At 34.4% G+C, this 18,738-nt stretch overlaps 2 protein-coding genes across 2 annotated transcripts; one reads left to right on the forward strand and one right to left on the reverse strand.

Annotated features, from left to right (window-relative positions):
• Nucleotides 1–625: 625 nt before the first annotated feature.
• TRIADDRAFT_25442 (uncharacterized protein) lies at nucleotides 626–9,003 on the forward strand (the record flags this gene model as incomplete). The annotated part of the gene is made up of 18 exons (XM_002112323.1): nucleotides 626–720; nucleotides 3,879–3,960; nucleotides 4,273–4,370; nucleotides 4,803–4,937; nucleotides 5,069–5,132; nucleotides 5,244–5,451; nucleotides 6,185–6,269; nucleotides 6,353–6,507; nucleotides 6,588–6,660; nucleotides 6,941–7,094; nucleotides 7,201–7,271; nucleotides 7,363–7,403; nucleotides 7,471–7,676; nucleotides 7,792–8,033; nucleotides 8,107–8,201; nucleotides 8,359–8,502; nucleotides 8,580–8,738; nucleotides 8,855–9,003. Coding segments are annotated over 18 exons (2,256 nt in total), but the record flags the coding sequence as incomplete, so codon positions are not given.
• Nucleotides 9,004–13,129: 4,126 nt separating this feature from the next.
• TRIADDRAFT_25874 (uncharacterized protein) lies at nucleotides 13,130–14,625 on the reverse strand (the record flags this gene model as incomplete). Its single annotated transcript, XM_002112753.1, has 2 exons — nucleotides 13,130–13,468; nucleotides 13,636–14,625. 2 exons carry the CDS (start codon nucleotides 14,623–14,625, stop codon nucleotides 13,130–13,132), a joined length of 1,329 nt encoding a protein of 442 aa, XP_002112789.1.
• Between the last annotated feature and the right edge of the window lie 4,113 nt (nucleotides 14,626–18,738).

Consider the following 18,738-nt stretch of genomic DNA (forward strand, 5'->3'; position numbering starts at 1 on the left):
GACTTTGACAGTAGTCTACAGCGTTCTAATGTACTTGATCTATCTAGGTGTATCACGCCGGTAGACGCTTATTTGTTGCTTATACTGGATACTGAATAGTGTACAAAATGATTCTCCATAACAATGATAATAAATTATCCTAAAATCTCTTGTTACGTCGCGTAATTGCTATACATTGACTGCGTCAATCTAGCATTTGTTGGGAGTATTATAATTGAAAGGTCACTTTATACCATGCAATCGAGTGTGTAGCTATTTTCATCATGGATTACTAACAAAGGGAGATGTTTCGAGTAGATTCTGACTTCATACAGTGTTAGATGTTCTCTGCCACTATCATTGTTGAGTATGAGAGGGCGATTTTGCAATTAATTTTATTTTACTACAGTATGCCGTATTTCATAGACGAGATACCGGCCGTTATACGATAATGGTTTGGTATTGATCATGGCTTATAGAAAAGCTGCTGTTAATTAATTAAATATGATTAATATCTTTGATACTGCTGTGTGCGTATCACACATGTACTGTTCTACAAAGATGTCTCGCTCAACTATATGTGCTAGCTTTTAATATTAATATTATTCTAATGAAACTTCTTGAATAAATTACAACTATTTAGGTTGTTTGTCATGGCTTCCCCTATCAACCAACAACTCTAGCTTATGATCCTGTCCAAAGCTTATTAGCGGTTGGAACGAGAACTGGAGCTATTCGATTGTGAGTATGCCGTCCATTTTTTTTTTTATACCGATAAGTCCTCTTCTTTCACAATCAACCTTCATGTATACTTCACTGATAAAATGTTATAATCGCCTCCTTGTTCATATTCGATGTGGCCAAGCTATTGGGCTGTTGAAATGATCGCGACTTCTATAGTACTATACAACAGACTAGTCCATTTCGATGGTTATCATGAATCTACTGTCCAGTGTCCAATTGGCAAGATGAAAGGATTGCTAATTCATGATTCTTAGTTACAATACAAAACAGGCAACAAGGATAGCTTACAAAGTTGAAGCTATACATTACCCACTACTATAGCTAGAATAACATCCAAAACAGTCTATAGACTGGATCGTCATAGGCGTACAAGATATTTCTTACCTTGTTGTTTACTGCATATGTGTACTGTAAATTCGATTTTGAACTAATATAGTAGCCAGTCCTACCTTGAACTGTAGTTAATGTACGATACCTGTAAACGGCAGTTATTTTCTAATTCTACAGTATAGCCAATTATTATTATTTTGTTTGGAGCTATTCTCTGTATTGATTCCAAATGGATCATGTCATACTGACATTGACTGTCCTTGTTTGGGGAATGGTATTCAGTAATACAAATGGGTATTGAAATTTCAGCGCCGTTACTGTATGTTGATGGTAATTATTTGACTCCTTGATGCAACTCAAGCGTTTGAGATGATAGTAGTTCTTTACAGTATATTGCAAAATATAATGCTAGGTAAGTATACACTACTGTGCGATAGATATAGCGTATAATCTGCTCATGGTGGGCCCAGTGCTATTTTCAAGGAACAATTGAATGGTATTTTTTTTTTTGCAATTCATTTCTGTCGGTGATGTGCTTGCCAAGTTAATTTGGGAAATGCATCGCTGTAGATGACTATGAAGATTGCTTTGTTATACGGCATGTATTTGACATGGATTTGGACCTAAAATGAATCATTCTAAGTGAGAAAGATTCATTTTTTTCTGCTGTTCTCCTTTGTATTTACGTTTCTTTGGTTTCTGTTGATGGAGGAGTGAACAATTTATTGTTCGCGTTGACCTTAACGCCATCGTCTATAAATAACATGCGCTGGATTCTCGACTAATGATAATAACATATTATGGTACTCTATCTATCCAGGGAATGCATCTAGTAATCAGTCTACATTCATTTTGGAATGGTATTTCTCTAGTGCCATCTTGACTTATTAGCAATGCATGAATCGGAGTCGAAATAACATTTCAATACTTAGCCATATTTAAAAGCAATTTGTTCAATGCTAGAGTGTGGCATTGTATTGCGGTGTCCATTCACCGTCGGTGTACACATCAGCTGACTCATGTCGGCTTGAAGGCATGGTCCAAAGCGTTGAGCTTCACTCATCGCCGTCAGTCAAAAAACTCATGCGCACAAGAACGATAAGAGATGCAAGCACCATATCGAAAGTACAGTGCAGTACACCGTACAGCTCAGTACTGTACTGTACTGTACTGTACTGTACTGTACATGTACTGTACAGTACTACAGTGTACAGTACTGTTTGTACAGTATGAATCATGGGATTGGACTGTACTGTGGAGTATTGGCAGGTGGGCCAGTGTTGATGAATTACAGAGGATTACTGTTCTGGACAATGGTGACTGTATACTAGACAATATGCTGATTAGCGTAGAGAGGCGGCAGTTTGATGGGATGCGATGGCAACTGTCGAGTGATTGGAAACCTTGACTACGGTATCCAAATGAGTCCATGTTGCCTATCATTTAGCTAATGATAATGATGGTGATCATAAGAGAAGATTGTATTACTATCGTCCACTTTGCAGTATGATTCTATTTGCCACTCTTCGATACGTTACCAAGGATAGAAGAGACAGTGGGTGATACGCGTAATTTGGTACAGGTGAATTAGCTATGCTCAAGATATCCTGTAGTGCAGACATAACATATCGACCAAGTTTCTTCTTTCCTATGTACTATAGACGAGGATAGGCTATACAACTCCGAACGAGATGAAAGGGTGTAACATTGGACTAGAACATAGTCTGAAATCAATCGGATTACCACTGGTACTACGCAATGATAGTAATACACAACATACTGGTAGCCTGGATAAAGTAGCAATACTTGCAAAATCGTTCAGTTATTCTCTGAGAATATAATCTAATTTTGACATTGACAATGCAAATGGCTACGGTTGTGTTTCAAACATAGGACGACCTTTTTGAAAAGTAATCTCATAACTGTACTGTACTATTGTCATTCGTGACGATGATAACTGGAGTAGTTCATTGTCAATTGATCAAGCTAATTTCTCGTACAATCTGGACTGGTTACCTCGGCTACTATTGACAGAATAGATGATGTTGACATGAACACAGTAGAAGATAAGGCGGCAGTTTTTACGTGCTTTCAAGATAACTTTACGTCAATGGTACTTGACATTGAATAGTATTCCAGTTTAGTTTATTGGTGTACATGTCGTGGTATAGACTGTATCGCAAAGTAATGGACGTACTATCGTACATTGATCCCCTTTTTTTGAATTTCCAAAGGTTGTCATCTTGTATACAGTAAATGCTGTACTGTATAGAAACATTTCCCCACTGCTATCGCGTCATATGTTATAAGTGTTTGACCTTAAAGCCGTTAATACCACTAATCAATGGTAGACGAATGAAAGTAGGAATGATGCTTTTGCCAAGATGACAGTGCGTAACATGCTTATTCTGCACGCAATTTGGGTTATTCATTCATAAAAATTCCTACAATTCATACAATTCCCAGATTTGCTTAATAAGGGAAAAGCTAATTCATGATAAGAGTATGCTTGAAAACGAGTAAATTTGACATAGACGTCAATTTTAAATGTATTCATTCCTATAGCTTGATTCAATTTGTAGCTTATACCCTGATCCATGCAGTGACACTTTAACCTTTTGCTTTCTATAATGCGATCAAAGTGTATCGTTTTATCATTCAATTTGTAGATAATTATTCTTCTTTATGCTATATTATAACATTGAACGAGATACTGACTCTTCAAATTTTACTGAAATACCTACAAATAGATTATGCTTTACTTCCTGCATTGCCTTGTGTCTTCATAACTTTTCATGCTCTATAATCTCTTTTTAACAATACAGGTATGGTAAGGTTGGAATTGAGTGCCATCTTCTATATGAGCATGACACAGCAATCAATCAATTACTCTTCATGGTGAATGAGGTATTGCCTTGCTGCTTTAATGGTGTAAAATTTATAACTTTTATTTATCATATATCTCATTGTAGAAATAAAATTTAAAAAAGCTACTTTACAAATTATTCAATAGCCATTATTACCTACTGGCGCTTATAACTTCTTTAAACATTCATTATGTTTATCGAAGCTTACTGTAGAAAATTGAAGTTGCAGTATTAATTGCTAATAATCATTGATTATATTATCCGACATTGCGCAATATTTAACGTAAACTAGATCAATTGTTGTTATTGCATTCTGTTATTTAATGCAACGCAACTGTGGATATTAATCTAGGGAGCTCTAATTAGCGTTTCAAGTGATGTTGTCCATTTATGGAATTTACGTCAACAAAGACCTGCAGTGTTGCACTCTCTAAAGTTTAAAAAAGAAAAGTAAGTTATAAATAGTACTGCATAGAGTATTGATCTTACTTAAGTAATGTAAAGTACAAGTGGTAGTGTGATTTTGAATATACCATTACACTTTTATGTAGTTTGTCTAGATAGATAGAAACAATCGTAAATAACTCATTCTGTAATTTTCGTTGCTTATACAGTTTAACATGTATCACGGTACAAATTGTTCGAGAGTAGTATTAATTAACTACATTATGTATCGATGTTTGCTGTTATAGTTTATTTTTGTCTTGCTGCTAGTGGTGATAAGCGATCAACCATCATTTCTAATCTTCTCGAAAATTGATAATATTTACTTTTAAAGATTTTTTATTTGTTAATGGGATATCACCACGATATCTATGACTGCTAATTGCTTTGATATCGTAGAAAACTATATGAATATTGGATTGTTTGTATTTATTCTAGAGTCACCTATTGCTACGTACCATTAAAATCAAAATGGCTTTATGTTGGCTCCAAAAAGGGTAATACATACATTGTGAACGTTGAAACTTTCGAAATATCAGAATATATTATCTATTGGAATCGAGCCATAACTACGTAAGTATTACTATTCTTAGGCCTTTCTGTAGTCAGTGCAATTTAAACTTGAAAACGCTTAGAAATGATGATTTAGTTTATTATTGAGAGTTATCGAGCTTGAATTTGTAAAATATTTTACTTGGTGGCAGGTCTTGCAGCACTCATCCCGGTAGTGTAAAATACATAGGTGAAAAACCAGATGACAGTAATAAGGTTGGTACTTGTTAATTAGGTCGAATTTTATTCGTTAAACAGTAAAATGTTTTGTTTAGCCTATGTAAATTTTTAGCTTGAGTAGCTCGTTAAAGATTTGTTTTGTTTTAGTTGCTGATTGGATTTGAATTGGGTATGTTGTCGCTGTGGGATTTAAAGAGTCAACAGACCGTTGTCAAAATTCAATGTCAACTCGCACTAATGTCAGTATCATGGAATTTTGACGGAAAGACATTGATGTGTAGCCATCCTGATGGCACTCTTACTACATGGAATATTAACAAGACTAAGAAACCAATTCAAGTTAAAGTTCCTCATGGTATGAAATAGTAAAAGTTTTAAATCGAATAAAATGAATCGATAACACTAAAACTGTAGGTGTACTATTCGGTATTTGGTGATATTTGTGGCAATGCTATTTGTCGTTACAATAAATGATACAGCGGATAATTGATACGATATAAAAATCGAAATATTCTCAGCTTGTCATAATGTATGTACGTAGTGCAGCTTGATAATGACGATTGATGTTATATTCCATCTCCACTTCAGATTAGTCTTTCAATATTTGTTGTATTATTGTTATTTCGTTAAATATTTTGAGTATCAGTGTTAATTTGCAACGTTTTGGTTATCTATCTCTACATATCTTGCAAACAAATGAATGTGAAACCATTTCTTTAAATGCTTGTATTAGTGATTAAAGTACTGTGCAATCTACAATTCAATTTATTGCCATGTTGTAAATTGCATTTTTACAAGATATCTTGTTAGAAAAGGTAAATTTTTTATGCGTCTAGTCTCTCTAGTTTCTTATTCGTACTAAATGATCCATAGCTCTTAACTAAATAGATTGTACTAAGTAGCACATCCTCATCTAAATCAAATATTACGTCCTAGTCGAAATTCTGTAGAGGGTGATAGATGTAGCTACTATACAGTGTGCTTATCATTATGCACATATCCGAATTATATTAATTGCTTTACTGGATAAATTAGCATCGTTATTTATTGGTATTTAATAATGGTAGTTATTAATATGAACTCTTTAGGACATGTTAAAAATTGGTCAAAAACCGATAAATGTCAACCGTGTACCATTGTTAACAAGGTTGCTTGGGTGCAAGGCAAAGGGAGGTAAAATGCTCTCTTCAATTGCATTAATATGTCATCTAAAACTTTTACGGTGCACGATTCATAGTTTCTGTCAAATTTTTTAGCGAGCCATTCATTATGTTTACCGGTGGTGTTGCCACAGATCGACCAAATCGAGATCAGTGCTTTACAATAATGCAAGGAAGAGAAATGACTTTGTTTGAAATGGAAGATGATATTATAGACTTTACGTGTTTATATGGCAGCCCTTGGCCGAATGGTATATATTTTCCAATCAAATTTCTAGGTTATAACTTTCAAAACATTAATCATTTTTGATTGCACGTGATATCTATTTAGACTTTGAAGATCCATTTGCAGTCGCTATTTTACTTGAAAATGGCTTGGCGGTGTACGACTTAACATTACCAAAGTATGGAAGTAGGATAAATATCTTAAAAGGAATAATACAGCAATATGAATTCATTTTACTCGGAAATTCATCCATTAATTTTGGTCGATGTATAGCGTCTGCTTTACTACTTGGAATAGCCTGTTGTATACGTATATAGCTTGATTAGAAATATCCGCATCTGTTACGAATTTGTATCTAATGTCTTAGCTGTGTCATATTTGTAAGATCAGATATGCACCGCTAATTGGCATATTAAGATCTTCATATAATTTTTGTTCGCATTTTGTGCTACAATTAGTTATCCGCCGTATAAAATCCCATATACCATCAATATTCACGAATCAGCAGTTACGTCAACTCAGTTTTATTCTGACTGTCCAGTGGATTTGTTCACGTGCCTTTATTCGCTTGGAAAGAAGCATAAAAAGAGTGGTATTAGCTATTCAGAAACGGTAGAGTGGATGACAATACTTGACTGACATAATCTTTATTATTTTATAAGAGATTATACAATACGAACAGTACCCCTTGATCAAGTAGTAACAATTTATTATTTAGGAATGGCCCTTGAAAGGTGGCACTTGGGGTGAATCTTACAAAGATTCTTCACTTGATTTAGTTATTACGGGGTAATTCAATAAGGATCTAATTTGATTTTTATGAGCGTTATCAGCACTGTACAAGTTACTCATCATTGGACTCTATAACATTAACTTTTAGACATTCTGATGGATCTTTACGATTTTGGGACGCAACAGCTAGTAAGACAATAATCATATTGTGTTTGATAGATTCAACCTAGTACTCAACAATATCAAAACGTTTCAGTTGCATTTCAGTTCATGTTTAAGTTCTCTACAACGAAAATATTTGATCGCGAGAGAGTGAAGGAGAGCAGTGAGATGGACGATGAACCTTATGCAATACAGGATATTATTTTATGTATGAACAGTCGTACACTCGTAGTATCAGGAGCCGCTGGTTATGTAATATTATACAGGTTTAACTTCAAGGAAACAACAGCGGAATTATCGGTAAGTATTTGCACACTTTTTGTTAATACATAGTACTATTTATGACGCGTAAAAATGTACTATAACTTTATACTTCAGAAGAACTTATTTCTATTTTTTATCATTTGAAATGCAGGTTATGGATGTGAGTGTAGCAGATCAAGTCAGTGATACTGGTAACGATTGTCACATGCCTATGAGGGCTGACACCGATACAAGTAATATTTTACACCTGGCTAAGTTGAGATCAGGTCCGATAAAACAGTCTCCTGGTTTTCAAGCAGACTTGATCTGTCGTAATGCTCAACCTGGTAGTGATATGGAAAATCCTGGTAGTAACAGCATTCTTTCCTTATGTTATAGTTCAGGATTTGGCATGTAAGTTACTAATATCACTTTTCTTTAGTAGATATATATAAATCTATTAACTTTTGCCAATCTTTTGCTGCAGAATGGCATTCTCTAATATTAAAGGGTTAATAATTATCGATACAGTTCAAAAGCATTGCGTAATGTCTGTTAGAACTGTTGATGTTTATGGTAAGTGTTTGATTGCTTTTAATTATTCTATGTCTTACTTTTTAACTTATACTTAACTTAATTTTCGTTTTATTATAATAATAATTAGCATTAGCAGATAATTCCCAACTTCCTAAAACTCCTAAACCGGGAAGTTTTCATGTCCGAGATCAAAGTGACCCAGATTCGCCTGTATTTTCTGGTTCATCTCATGTTAAAGCTGGTGAATCTCCGCCTCCTTCAGCCGGCTTATCGAATGGAAGCGCAAGTCCCAGCACTCCAAGGAAAATGAAGTGGTCGTACGGAGGAAAAAGAGGTATGCAATCATGTCCTAGGGTTAGCTTTATATATCCATGTAATTAGGAAACGCTAAAGTCTCACTTTTGGGATGAATATTGCTTTTAGTTAGTGGTAAAAGCCAATCAAATCCATCGATTGAAACAGATAATGAAGATTTAAGCTTAAGATCACGCAGTTCAAGCTTATGTAGTGTTGATAGGGAAGGCAATAATAAGGAAACTGTTCGTTACTTAAATCTGTTGGAAACCTATGCACGCAAAGGAGGTATGATTATTAGTAGCTGATGATAAGCTAATTCTTTATGATAATAATAGTTATTATTATCAGGTGTTGTATTAAGTTGGTGAGTTTTCATAAAAATCTATCATATTATATGTTAGACGCAACTGCTACTGCATCTCTATGGATCGGAACTAGTTCCGGAAGCATTCTTGTTATTATTCTCAACTTACCTCCTACTGGCGTAGAACGAGTGAAACAGCCTGTGATAATCTCCCCTAGTGGTCACTATCTTTTTAAATTGGTTTAAAAATTTTAGATATAGCTGTTGGATTTTAATTGATTTTTATTTTTTAAATAAATAGGTACTGCTCTAAGGGACAAGGGCAAAATTATCTCGATATCAATCTTTGATAGGAATCGACGATCTGTTGAAGCGCCAACTGAGTACTGGGTGGATGAAAAAAGTAACTAAATTTGATTAGAACCTTTACTAGGCGTTGGATCTTTCAATGCTGGCGTTAATAAAGATTTTTAATTCTTGTTCATCTAGAAACCTCAAGAAAGAGTGCAATTGGCAGTCACAACGCTAATGATTTAGACGACGTTCATATAGCTGTAATATGCACAGAGAGTCAAATCAAGGTTACAATTCGTTTTGAGTTAACACTTCTGCGATAATCCTTGAATTCGATTCGATTAATAATTGTATTTATGTTCATATTAACAAATGATGTACCTTATAAATATATATTTTGTAGTGAATTGACATATTAATTGCTTAGTAATTCTGAATGATACAATAAGATTGTATTTACATGTTTTTGTTTCAGATTATGAAATTACCTCAGCAGACAATTATTAGTAAACCTAAGCAACTAGAAGGCGCCAGCTTAGTTAAAACATCGTTGGTATTTGTAAAAGGAAAAAGCAAGTATCTCGTTTTCTGAGCCAAGTCTAATATATGCATCAATCATTACTGCGATTATATCATGTAAACATTTTAACTGCTTTAATATGTGTTATAGAGGAATCTTGCCTCGCTTGTGTGAGCTCTGCAGGCGTGATTTATGTCTATAGTCTCCCAACCTTAAGACTGCTAATGGAAGGGCAGTGTTTTCCCAATACAGACGATAGGTTAGTTGAAACGCTTTTAACATAAAGATATAAAGATTTTTGAATGATAACCATAGTAATTACTTCGTAGATTGATGAAAACATTTTCATGGAACAAAGACGGACAAGTGATTTTTATGTCTTCTCCCTCAGAAATTCAGAAATTAGCTACTATTAGAAACGAATGGTAAACCATTCATAATAAATACTTCTGCTTGCTGTAGTACTTTGTTGTAAAGAAATAATGATGATAATGTACTTTTGGTTAGTTTAAGAACCGGTAGTTACTTAGGAAGTCCATTTGTGGTGAAAGATATGCCTGAAAAACCATCTAAAGGGTTAATTGCTATGTTTCGGCAAGCTAATCCTGAAGTCGACAGAAAAAAGCTATGTTAGTACTTACTATACTCGACTGCAATTAGAATATATTTTTAAGTAGATAAATTTATAATTGCATTTCTATGTATATGTATGACGTGTATATACATATGCAATGCTCTATTTAATTGTCAATATCATCCAATCAGTTGGTACTACAACCGAAAGAGGTAGTCGTGTTGCCAAGAAAGTTACTGATATGGGTAACATAGATACAATCCAGCAGTCCAGTTTTGGTGTTGCAGCTATGATGAGTAAAACAAAAGAGGTTTGATCTTAGTACTGTCAATCACCATTGTATGTCTTTTAGGGTATAAACGTTTTATATTCAAATACTGTATAGGCTGCAATTCAGCGTGGTGAAAAATTAAACGAATTATCCCATAAGGTGGAAATGATGAATAGCAAGGCCATCGATTTCGCAACTAGCGCACAAATGATTCATCACAAATATAAAGAGAAGCATAAATTGTTTTAAGGTGTAATTCGTAGATATTAGAATATCATTACATCTGGCCCAGCCATAATATAATATTCGGTTACATTTAAGTAATTTATTGTTAGATATTGCAGTAATGCTAACTACTGCTGCAATAACTAAATCTTGAACTTTTAACCGACTCTATGGTATTTGATATTTTAATAAGTGTAAACGATTTCGAAGAAGCTGCTTTAATCAATGACCAAACATCATTACTGTTTTACCGTTGTTAGAAACAACTGTATAAAAATTTGGCTATGGTATCGATAACGTTTGATGTATATTAACAAGCTATTCCACAATGTATTATCATGTTTATATGCATAATCTTATTCTGAAAATTATCCTATTGCGAACTATTGTGAATAGAAAAGGAAAGTAGTACTACGAAGTAAGCTATCGAATTTATAGTTTATTTCGGAATCCTTTATAATATAGTACAGTGCTAGGTTAAGGTAGTTTTAGTTAACACGTGTAATGATCGACTTCTCTAACTTTATTGTCAAACCATATTTTTAACACCACAAGATAGATGAATTAGTGCATAATTATGGCATACAGAACAATTTACTGGCTAGTTATTTTGATGCAACATAACTTATGTTATAGTGATATCAGTTTTATGAGATCTACGTACATCTTAGATAATACTTATTTTAGGTTGGAATTGTTAGTTGTAACTTGTAAGCACAGTATAATAGGAAGTATCGTATAATAGTTATATTGAGGTAACTCTTAGTAGTTCACGACACATTGCAGGCTTATTAAAAGGGAAAGTAGAGGATAATTTCTTAGTTTTATTCTACGATATATTTATAATTATAATAGTCTGTATAATGCATAGGGCATTATTCTATTACACAACTTATTCTGTCACTATCATCGGTCATATTTCATTATTTGTTAGATGATTTACAATTATTATTTATTGCTATATTCGTACAAAAATGTTACTAAGAGAATTTCTATTCTATTCATATTAATGTATCGATGATATCTAGTTGCAACGAATCATATTTCAATTCATTATACATATCACATCGTCATTGTTTTGATGTTTACTGGTGATATACGTGCAGTCAAAGTTATTGTCCCTTTCTTGTTTTCGTCTATATGCATTTTTATGCAGATAGTACGATAGCATAATGATGAATACTTCTATGTAATATACGTAGTTTTGAAATTACACTATTAGATACGATTTGCTACCTTTATGTGACATTATGGTATCTGATGATATCTTATGATATTTTATACAACGTATTATATCATTTATTTAATTTGGTTTATCGCATTAGCATATTTGTATAAATGAATTGTAAATTAACAGCATTACCGACTTCTTATATTGATTATAATATCTATAGTAGATGTTATTATGCACCAATAGCGGATAAAATCACATTGTATTACGTACAGTATGGACTACATCGTACATTAATATTTACTATAATAAGCTGCAGCATCACATGTACGATTTATACTCGTAGTCTCATACTTAAATGAGGTGGCTGTGACCTTAGTTGTTAGAGCTATACTGAGTCATGGCTGATTGACGATGTAATGGTTATGATTGTTTACAACAGTATGCTAATATATGTAAAACTCGTACTCGTTACTTTAGCAGTATTGAATAATAAAACTATGCCTTCGCGTGAGGGAGGTAAATCGTCCATTTTATATTACGGTATTTTGATTTGATGGTGTTATATAACATTTATGTACTGTACAGTACAGTATAAATGCCAGCTCATGTGGTATGCAAACGAGTATAGCTAGAAAATTTTTGTTTTCGCTCAACTATGTCTTTCATCTACTGTACTTGTACAACTATACCTACATCCGCTTATAATCAAGAACAAAACATTTATATCGACACTGGCATGACTATGATATAATTTATTATATGGGTGTACATTTAATCTTCTTCCATGTAGCGAAAAAGGCAACCGTGTTCCGAATAGTAAGACGGTGATGCCTTTCCGTCATTAACACATCTAATCTTGAAGACAAACGAAAGCCGATCGATAGTATAGTTTACGTCTATAAATTTTTTATTAATACTTGTATACAGGCCAATAAATTATGAACGAGTCAATAAACGACTGCGTACAAATACATCCCAGTCATAGTCATAAATTACATTCGAAGCACCTTCGATCGATGATATTTCACCAGTTTAATTTATTTTGCTTTGTAGAGTCAACAATTCAGATTGATTTATAATATAAATAAGGCACCGTACACTGTTCTGTACAACTTTTAAAGATTGATTTGGAATATGTACAAAATTTGTCTAATTGTAAATATTGGCTTGCACCCTCGATTCAATGATCGAAAAAAATTACGCTAACTATTGCATCTACAGTACGGTAATATATTGCAGAAAATATACACAGTATACAAATATCAAAAATTGTTATCGCTTAAATTGGTGTTTCGATAATCCCATCGAGTGGTTTCAAGAGAAATGGCCACGATTACTAACATACGTGAAATTCATATATTTTCTAGTGATGTATTCACTTTTGTTTTCGCTAGAAAAATCAAAATTACTCACTTCTTGTATTGCTTGCGCATCAAAATTACGAGTATCGCCTTCTGTATCAAATGTAGGTTTTATTGGAGCTTCTAATTCTCGTATAGTGTCAAAGTCTATTTTTTTAAATAAGCCATGTTCTTTAATTTCAGGTATTGTTAATCGATATTCTTTGTCGCAAATTAGCTTCTGAATTAGTTCTTTGCATTGGTCTGAGGCTTTCTTCGGCGGAAATTCCAAAGTTTGACGCCAATTTCTTATCTGTATATATGTAGCATATGCATAAAAAAGCAATATCATAAGATTTACGATATCAACATTTTATATAGTACATCGTTTCTAATTATTGATGACATTAGCTAACAGACATGATTGAGCAGCAATTGCCTTTTAATTAATTTAACACAGGTGCACTATTATAGGCTTACATTTGCTGGCACTTCTTCTACATTTTTGCTATAAAATGGCGGTTTACCATAAACCATTTCGTATAATATTACACCGATACTCCAAATGTCACAAGCACGGGAGATTTCTTGTGCTTGTAAAACTTCGGGAGCAATGTAATTTGGCGTACCTACAACACTATGATAGCGGTGATAGGATTTTTTGCCTTGATTTTGGGCATTAAAATTGCGACCCTGCGGGCTATCGTCGTTACCAAGATATTTGTAACTTGATGCCAATCCAAAATCAGCGACTTTGATATGACCACGACCGTCGATCAGTACGTTGTCAGGTTTAATATCACGATGTACAAAACCACAGCTATGAATCCATTCCACAGCATTTACTAATTCGGCAATATAAAATATGGCCGTCTCTTCTTTGAACACTCCTTCCTTAATAAGTAAATTGAGTAAATCTCCACCTACCATATACTCCATAATGAAGAATAAATTTTTGGAATCTTGGAAGCAACATTCCATTTTCACAATCCACGGTTGACAATCTTCAGCAGCAATCATAATATCACGCTCGATACGAATTCGTTGTAATTCCTTTTCGTTGATAACGTTGTCTTTCTTGATCGCTTTCATAGCAAAGTGTTTTTTATTGCTTTTATGCTGAACTAAATAGACTTGGCCATAAGCACCGCAACCAAGACCAGAAATTACTATAAAATTATCCATGGTAACTTTAGATCGTTTGCCTCGCAGTAGGTTGGTTTCATGTTGCAATAATGCTTTTCGGAACTGTGATTTGTCTTTTTCTGCAAGAGTACTTTTTTCCAATTCTTCTTCAAGTTTTTGTTGTCTCTTTTCACGTTCATCTTTGTACATAAGGGTTTTACGATACATTGTCTCTAAGTATTTTTTGGTTACATCTGGAGGGAAGTTAAATCTTCCTCTTAATTTCTTAGCGTGTGCTGGTGATTGCGGCACCAATGTACGAGTACTATCATCATTCGGTGGCATTTGGCTAACTTCACAACCATTCATCATTTGTTCATAGACATCGTTGAAAGTCTGCACAGAATCGTGTAAATAACAATTCGTTAACCTTTATGGACGAATACAGTGATTACAGTACAACAAGTTGGAACAGATAAACTGTACGTTACAGACAGCTAGTATAATTTTTTAAAGGATCCTTTATGCCCCCTAAATTTCGATAGAGTTACAATGTTATATAACGAAATTGGAGATGCTTAGTCCTATTTGGCTGCACTGAAAGACGATGCTGATGAAGCAAAATGGAGGTATCATAAAGTTGTAATGTTGTCATCAATGACTCGGTGGCTCTGAGCAGATCGTAAATTTGAAGGTAAACTATTCTATTCTATGTTCTCACCGTCATTGCATCTTCATGCCGATATACAGTTGTATCGCTTGCTGTCGATATTTCGTCAAAAGCCGGGTTTCTCATGCCTAATATAGTATAACGAAATATGAATTATACGCGTCAATATCATAATTTGAATATCAACGTTTCGTCAGCCGGCCTAGAGTGGCTGATTTCGCATTATTCAAAAATTTAAGTAATAACACTATCAGTTATCAGTATCGCTGGCTAAAGTTGTAAATACTTGAAACTCTTTTTCGTTCATAAAGTTATCATAAAAAAGTCTACAATTACAAAAAATTTTATTCTACAAGGTACATACAGTATAAGCCAAACCTGTACAAACGAAGTTAAAATAGTATAGCACGAACATAAGACAATCTATTGCATTCCGCACCTTCCATAGCTGTGATTTGCAAATCTTCTTGGTATGGTCCGGTCATGTAGTTATCGCCTGGCGGTGGCATTCCATAATAAGCGTAATTTTCATTACCGGACAGCTCTTGCTGAGGAATTCTATTTTCTATTTGTATATATATATCCAAAGTGAAAGAAGTTGAGAATTTTGGACATGGTGTCAGAACTCATAAGAAGCACAAAAACACAATCTACTATGTTATTAATGCACGAAAATGAACATACGATTGAGATTATGACCCCTCAGCATTGCAACATTGCCGTGCATAGTGCTAACTAATGGACGGTTATCAAACTGCGTTGGGAACGTCGTTGTATCTGAAACATAGAGTCATCATTGATTGCATTACTTATTTATTGGAATAGTTATGAAATAAAAGCTCTTGTATCATCCATTTGACATTTTTCCTAAGCAAATTAATGTATATCTTTTCGATCAATGGTAGTCTAACACTGTATATAGATACAATAATTTCGTGGTACAGTGCACTATTGGTATGTGTATAACTACTGTACATCAGCTAACAGTTTTTTTTGGTTTGTAACTTTTATTGATTGTAATCTAGTGATACATGAGCTCTAAAGGATACCTAGATGAGATGGCGGTGGCCTTCCGTTATTATCGTAGTCGAAGATAGCACTACTGTCATAGAATTGATTGTAGCCAGCTGAAAAAAGAGAATACAGTATATGTTATTAAGGTAAGAAACACTTGAGTAATGTCTCAGCAAGTAGTTTCAAATACAAGCAAATTGATCTTAAGGTCAACAATGCTTCAACATATCCGTTAGTACCAAGCAAAGTAATTACAGCTAAATATCATTCGATGAAAGCTTAGCTTCTTCTGGTGGTCTTTGCATCGTAAAGTATGGCAATGATGAATCTAATATCTTGTCATAACTCACCTTCATACATGTCGGTATAAGCACTGGTATTGTCTAAATTTAAATTGTTCATGCTATAATTGATATCTCCAGCATTGACCTACAAGTAAAAATAAACAGTTATCCAATAAGACTGGGAAGGGATTGAAAGTGTATTCTTCGCACATTATCCGAGCGGGCATGTAGTCTGTCGTCAAATTACTGTACACGTAGAATTATTGTGGGCAGTCTTGAATTGCTGTTTTATCAATTTCATCATCAATCAAGGTAATACTGTAAGCGATTTAGCCTGTTTTGATAGTGTAACAGCTCAAATTAAAGCACCTTTCGTCAGGTATCCAGTATTGCATAGACTATTTGGCAAAGACGGTGTTTATTCAATACTACCGTCTTGGCAAATGTCGATAATACAGGCGTTGGTAGAATCATCTTTGATTTCTTGTCGTCATCATTTTTATTTGATTCAAGATGTTCATTGAACACTACCTTAGCTAGGGTATTGTCATGATTTCCTAGTTACTGGATGCATCTACCTCCTGTCCGGGCTATTGCCTATACACGAGCTACAGAGCTCATTGGAATACCCTTTTCGCTAGTGTATTCTAATGATTTAGTTTATTATTCGATGATGCATCTACTAAGTCAATTTCGTTGTCGTGACTGCATCATTTGCATTTTACAGTTTATCCCTTTATGTTATTCATGTCCATTTCTTCTTGCTAATAATTGTAACGCATTGATTTGATGCATCTGTAGTACTTATGTTGATGGGATCCATCATTACAGATATTGAAGGACTACATGCTGAATAAGAAGAATGTTTTCAAGGCAATTTCCTACTTACCGAGTCACGGAAAAGTGAGCCATCTTCGCTGTTGGCCAGGTAAGATTGGCGTACATAGTCGAAAAAGAAGACATTATTATCAATTAAATTGCAATTCATTTTCCACATCGATTAGTCAAGCAAAGAGACCAGTCGTGGGGCAAGAAGGAAATTCTATTCTACAGTAGACAGCCGTTGAAATTACTATCCTGCAATTTCTCTTTTGTGAATGACATTGGAGTGGTAATTTTTTGCACCGTTTATAGCATCAGAAGTAGTCATGCAATTTGTGTATGGTACCATAATCTATACGTAGGATGATTAGCGTTGCAAATACATCCATCTCCTCTTTTATCAAGGGAATTTTTTCTACATTCTTTGCCATAACTATGCACAACCATAGCGCAGTCATGATGGCAGACTAGACGCTCTCTTGATTAGGTGTCAATATGTCATCAAGTGCGTCGCGGTATTTGAAAAATTTCCTTGTAGGCCGATGTATCTATCCTATCTATCAGAGTCTATGTTATCAATTGGTGGCGTTGTTGATTAAGTTAAATTGGTCAAGTGTAAAGAGACATTCTGGATCATTGCCAGCCAAGCAAGCAAGAGCAATGTTGATATCGCACTTGACTATGTGCTTTAACCTTGATCTTCATGAATCAGCAAGTGCGATACTATGGATGATCAACAACAGCCAGTAAAACAAGTTAGAGCAAGTTGGAGAAACATGCCACATATGGCAGATAGCAATCGGTGAAGTCCTGGATACCGATAGCAGCGATAATTATCGCTGCTATCGATTTGCTCTAATTCTACAATTTGTACTAAACAAATTGTAAAAAGACGCAAATGGAGATAACTCCAAGGATGGAGATGAAGGAAAAATTTTGTTTTTCAAGGCTAACAAAGACATCGCTCCTACTGCATCGATGCATCATCATGGAGCAAAAATCATGTTTAAAGACTGGACATGGATAATTTACTCAACGATATAATGCATTAACAAAGTCGCAGTATGATGAGCATAGGATTAGTCGTCCATTTTTATACTAGTTGCAAAACTACAAAATGATGATGTACCGTAGCTGGTGTCGGCATGAATTACCAAGTGGAAATTCCACCATCTAATCATGATACAGTATATGATAATTTTACAGAATTCGCAGTGATAACCCAATACTCCACTAACCTGATATCCGAGTATAAAGCCATTGCAGATAAGAACTGGTCCTCTAACATTTTTTTGATGCGTAAACGTTCCGAATCAGGTTGGCGTTGATGGCCAACCAAGTGCTGATTCGTAGAATTGTAATATCTAGTTTGAGGTTGTGGTCTTCGATGATAAAAATGATTGGGATTGACATGTTGAGGTTGGGAAAGTCTTTGCCATTCGGGATTGCCATTTACGTAATGTCGTTGTCTCGAAAAATCTCGATCCAAACCTTGACGATAGTGAAATGATCGCAGTTTCGTTCTGACTGCAACTGCTGTTTTATAATCATTTTGACGACGGAGTCTTTCACTGTACGAACTGACAATATTATTGATGATCGGCATATCTCATTCGCTGAAAAAAAGAGAAATCACAAGGATGGATTTAATTCCATGACAACACATCC

This window comes from Trichoplax adhaerens, genomic scaffold (genome assembly GCF_000150275.1).
Source record: "Trichoplax adhaerens TRIADscaffold_5 genomic scaffold, whole genome shotgun sequence".
In the NCBI taxonomy this organism is placed as follows: Eukaryota; Metazoa; Placozoa; class Uniplacotomia; order Trichoplacea; family Trichoplacidae; genus Trichoplax; species Trichoplax adhaerens.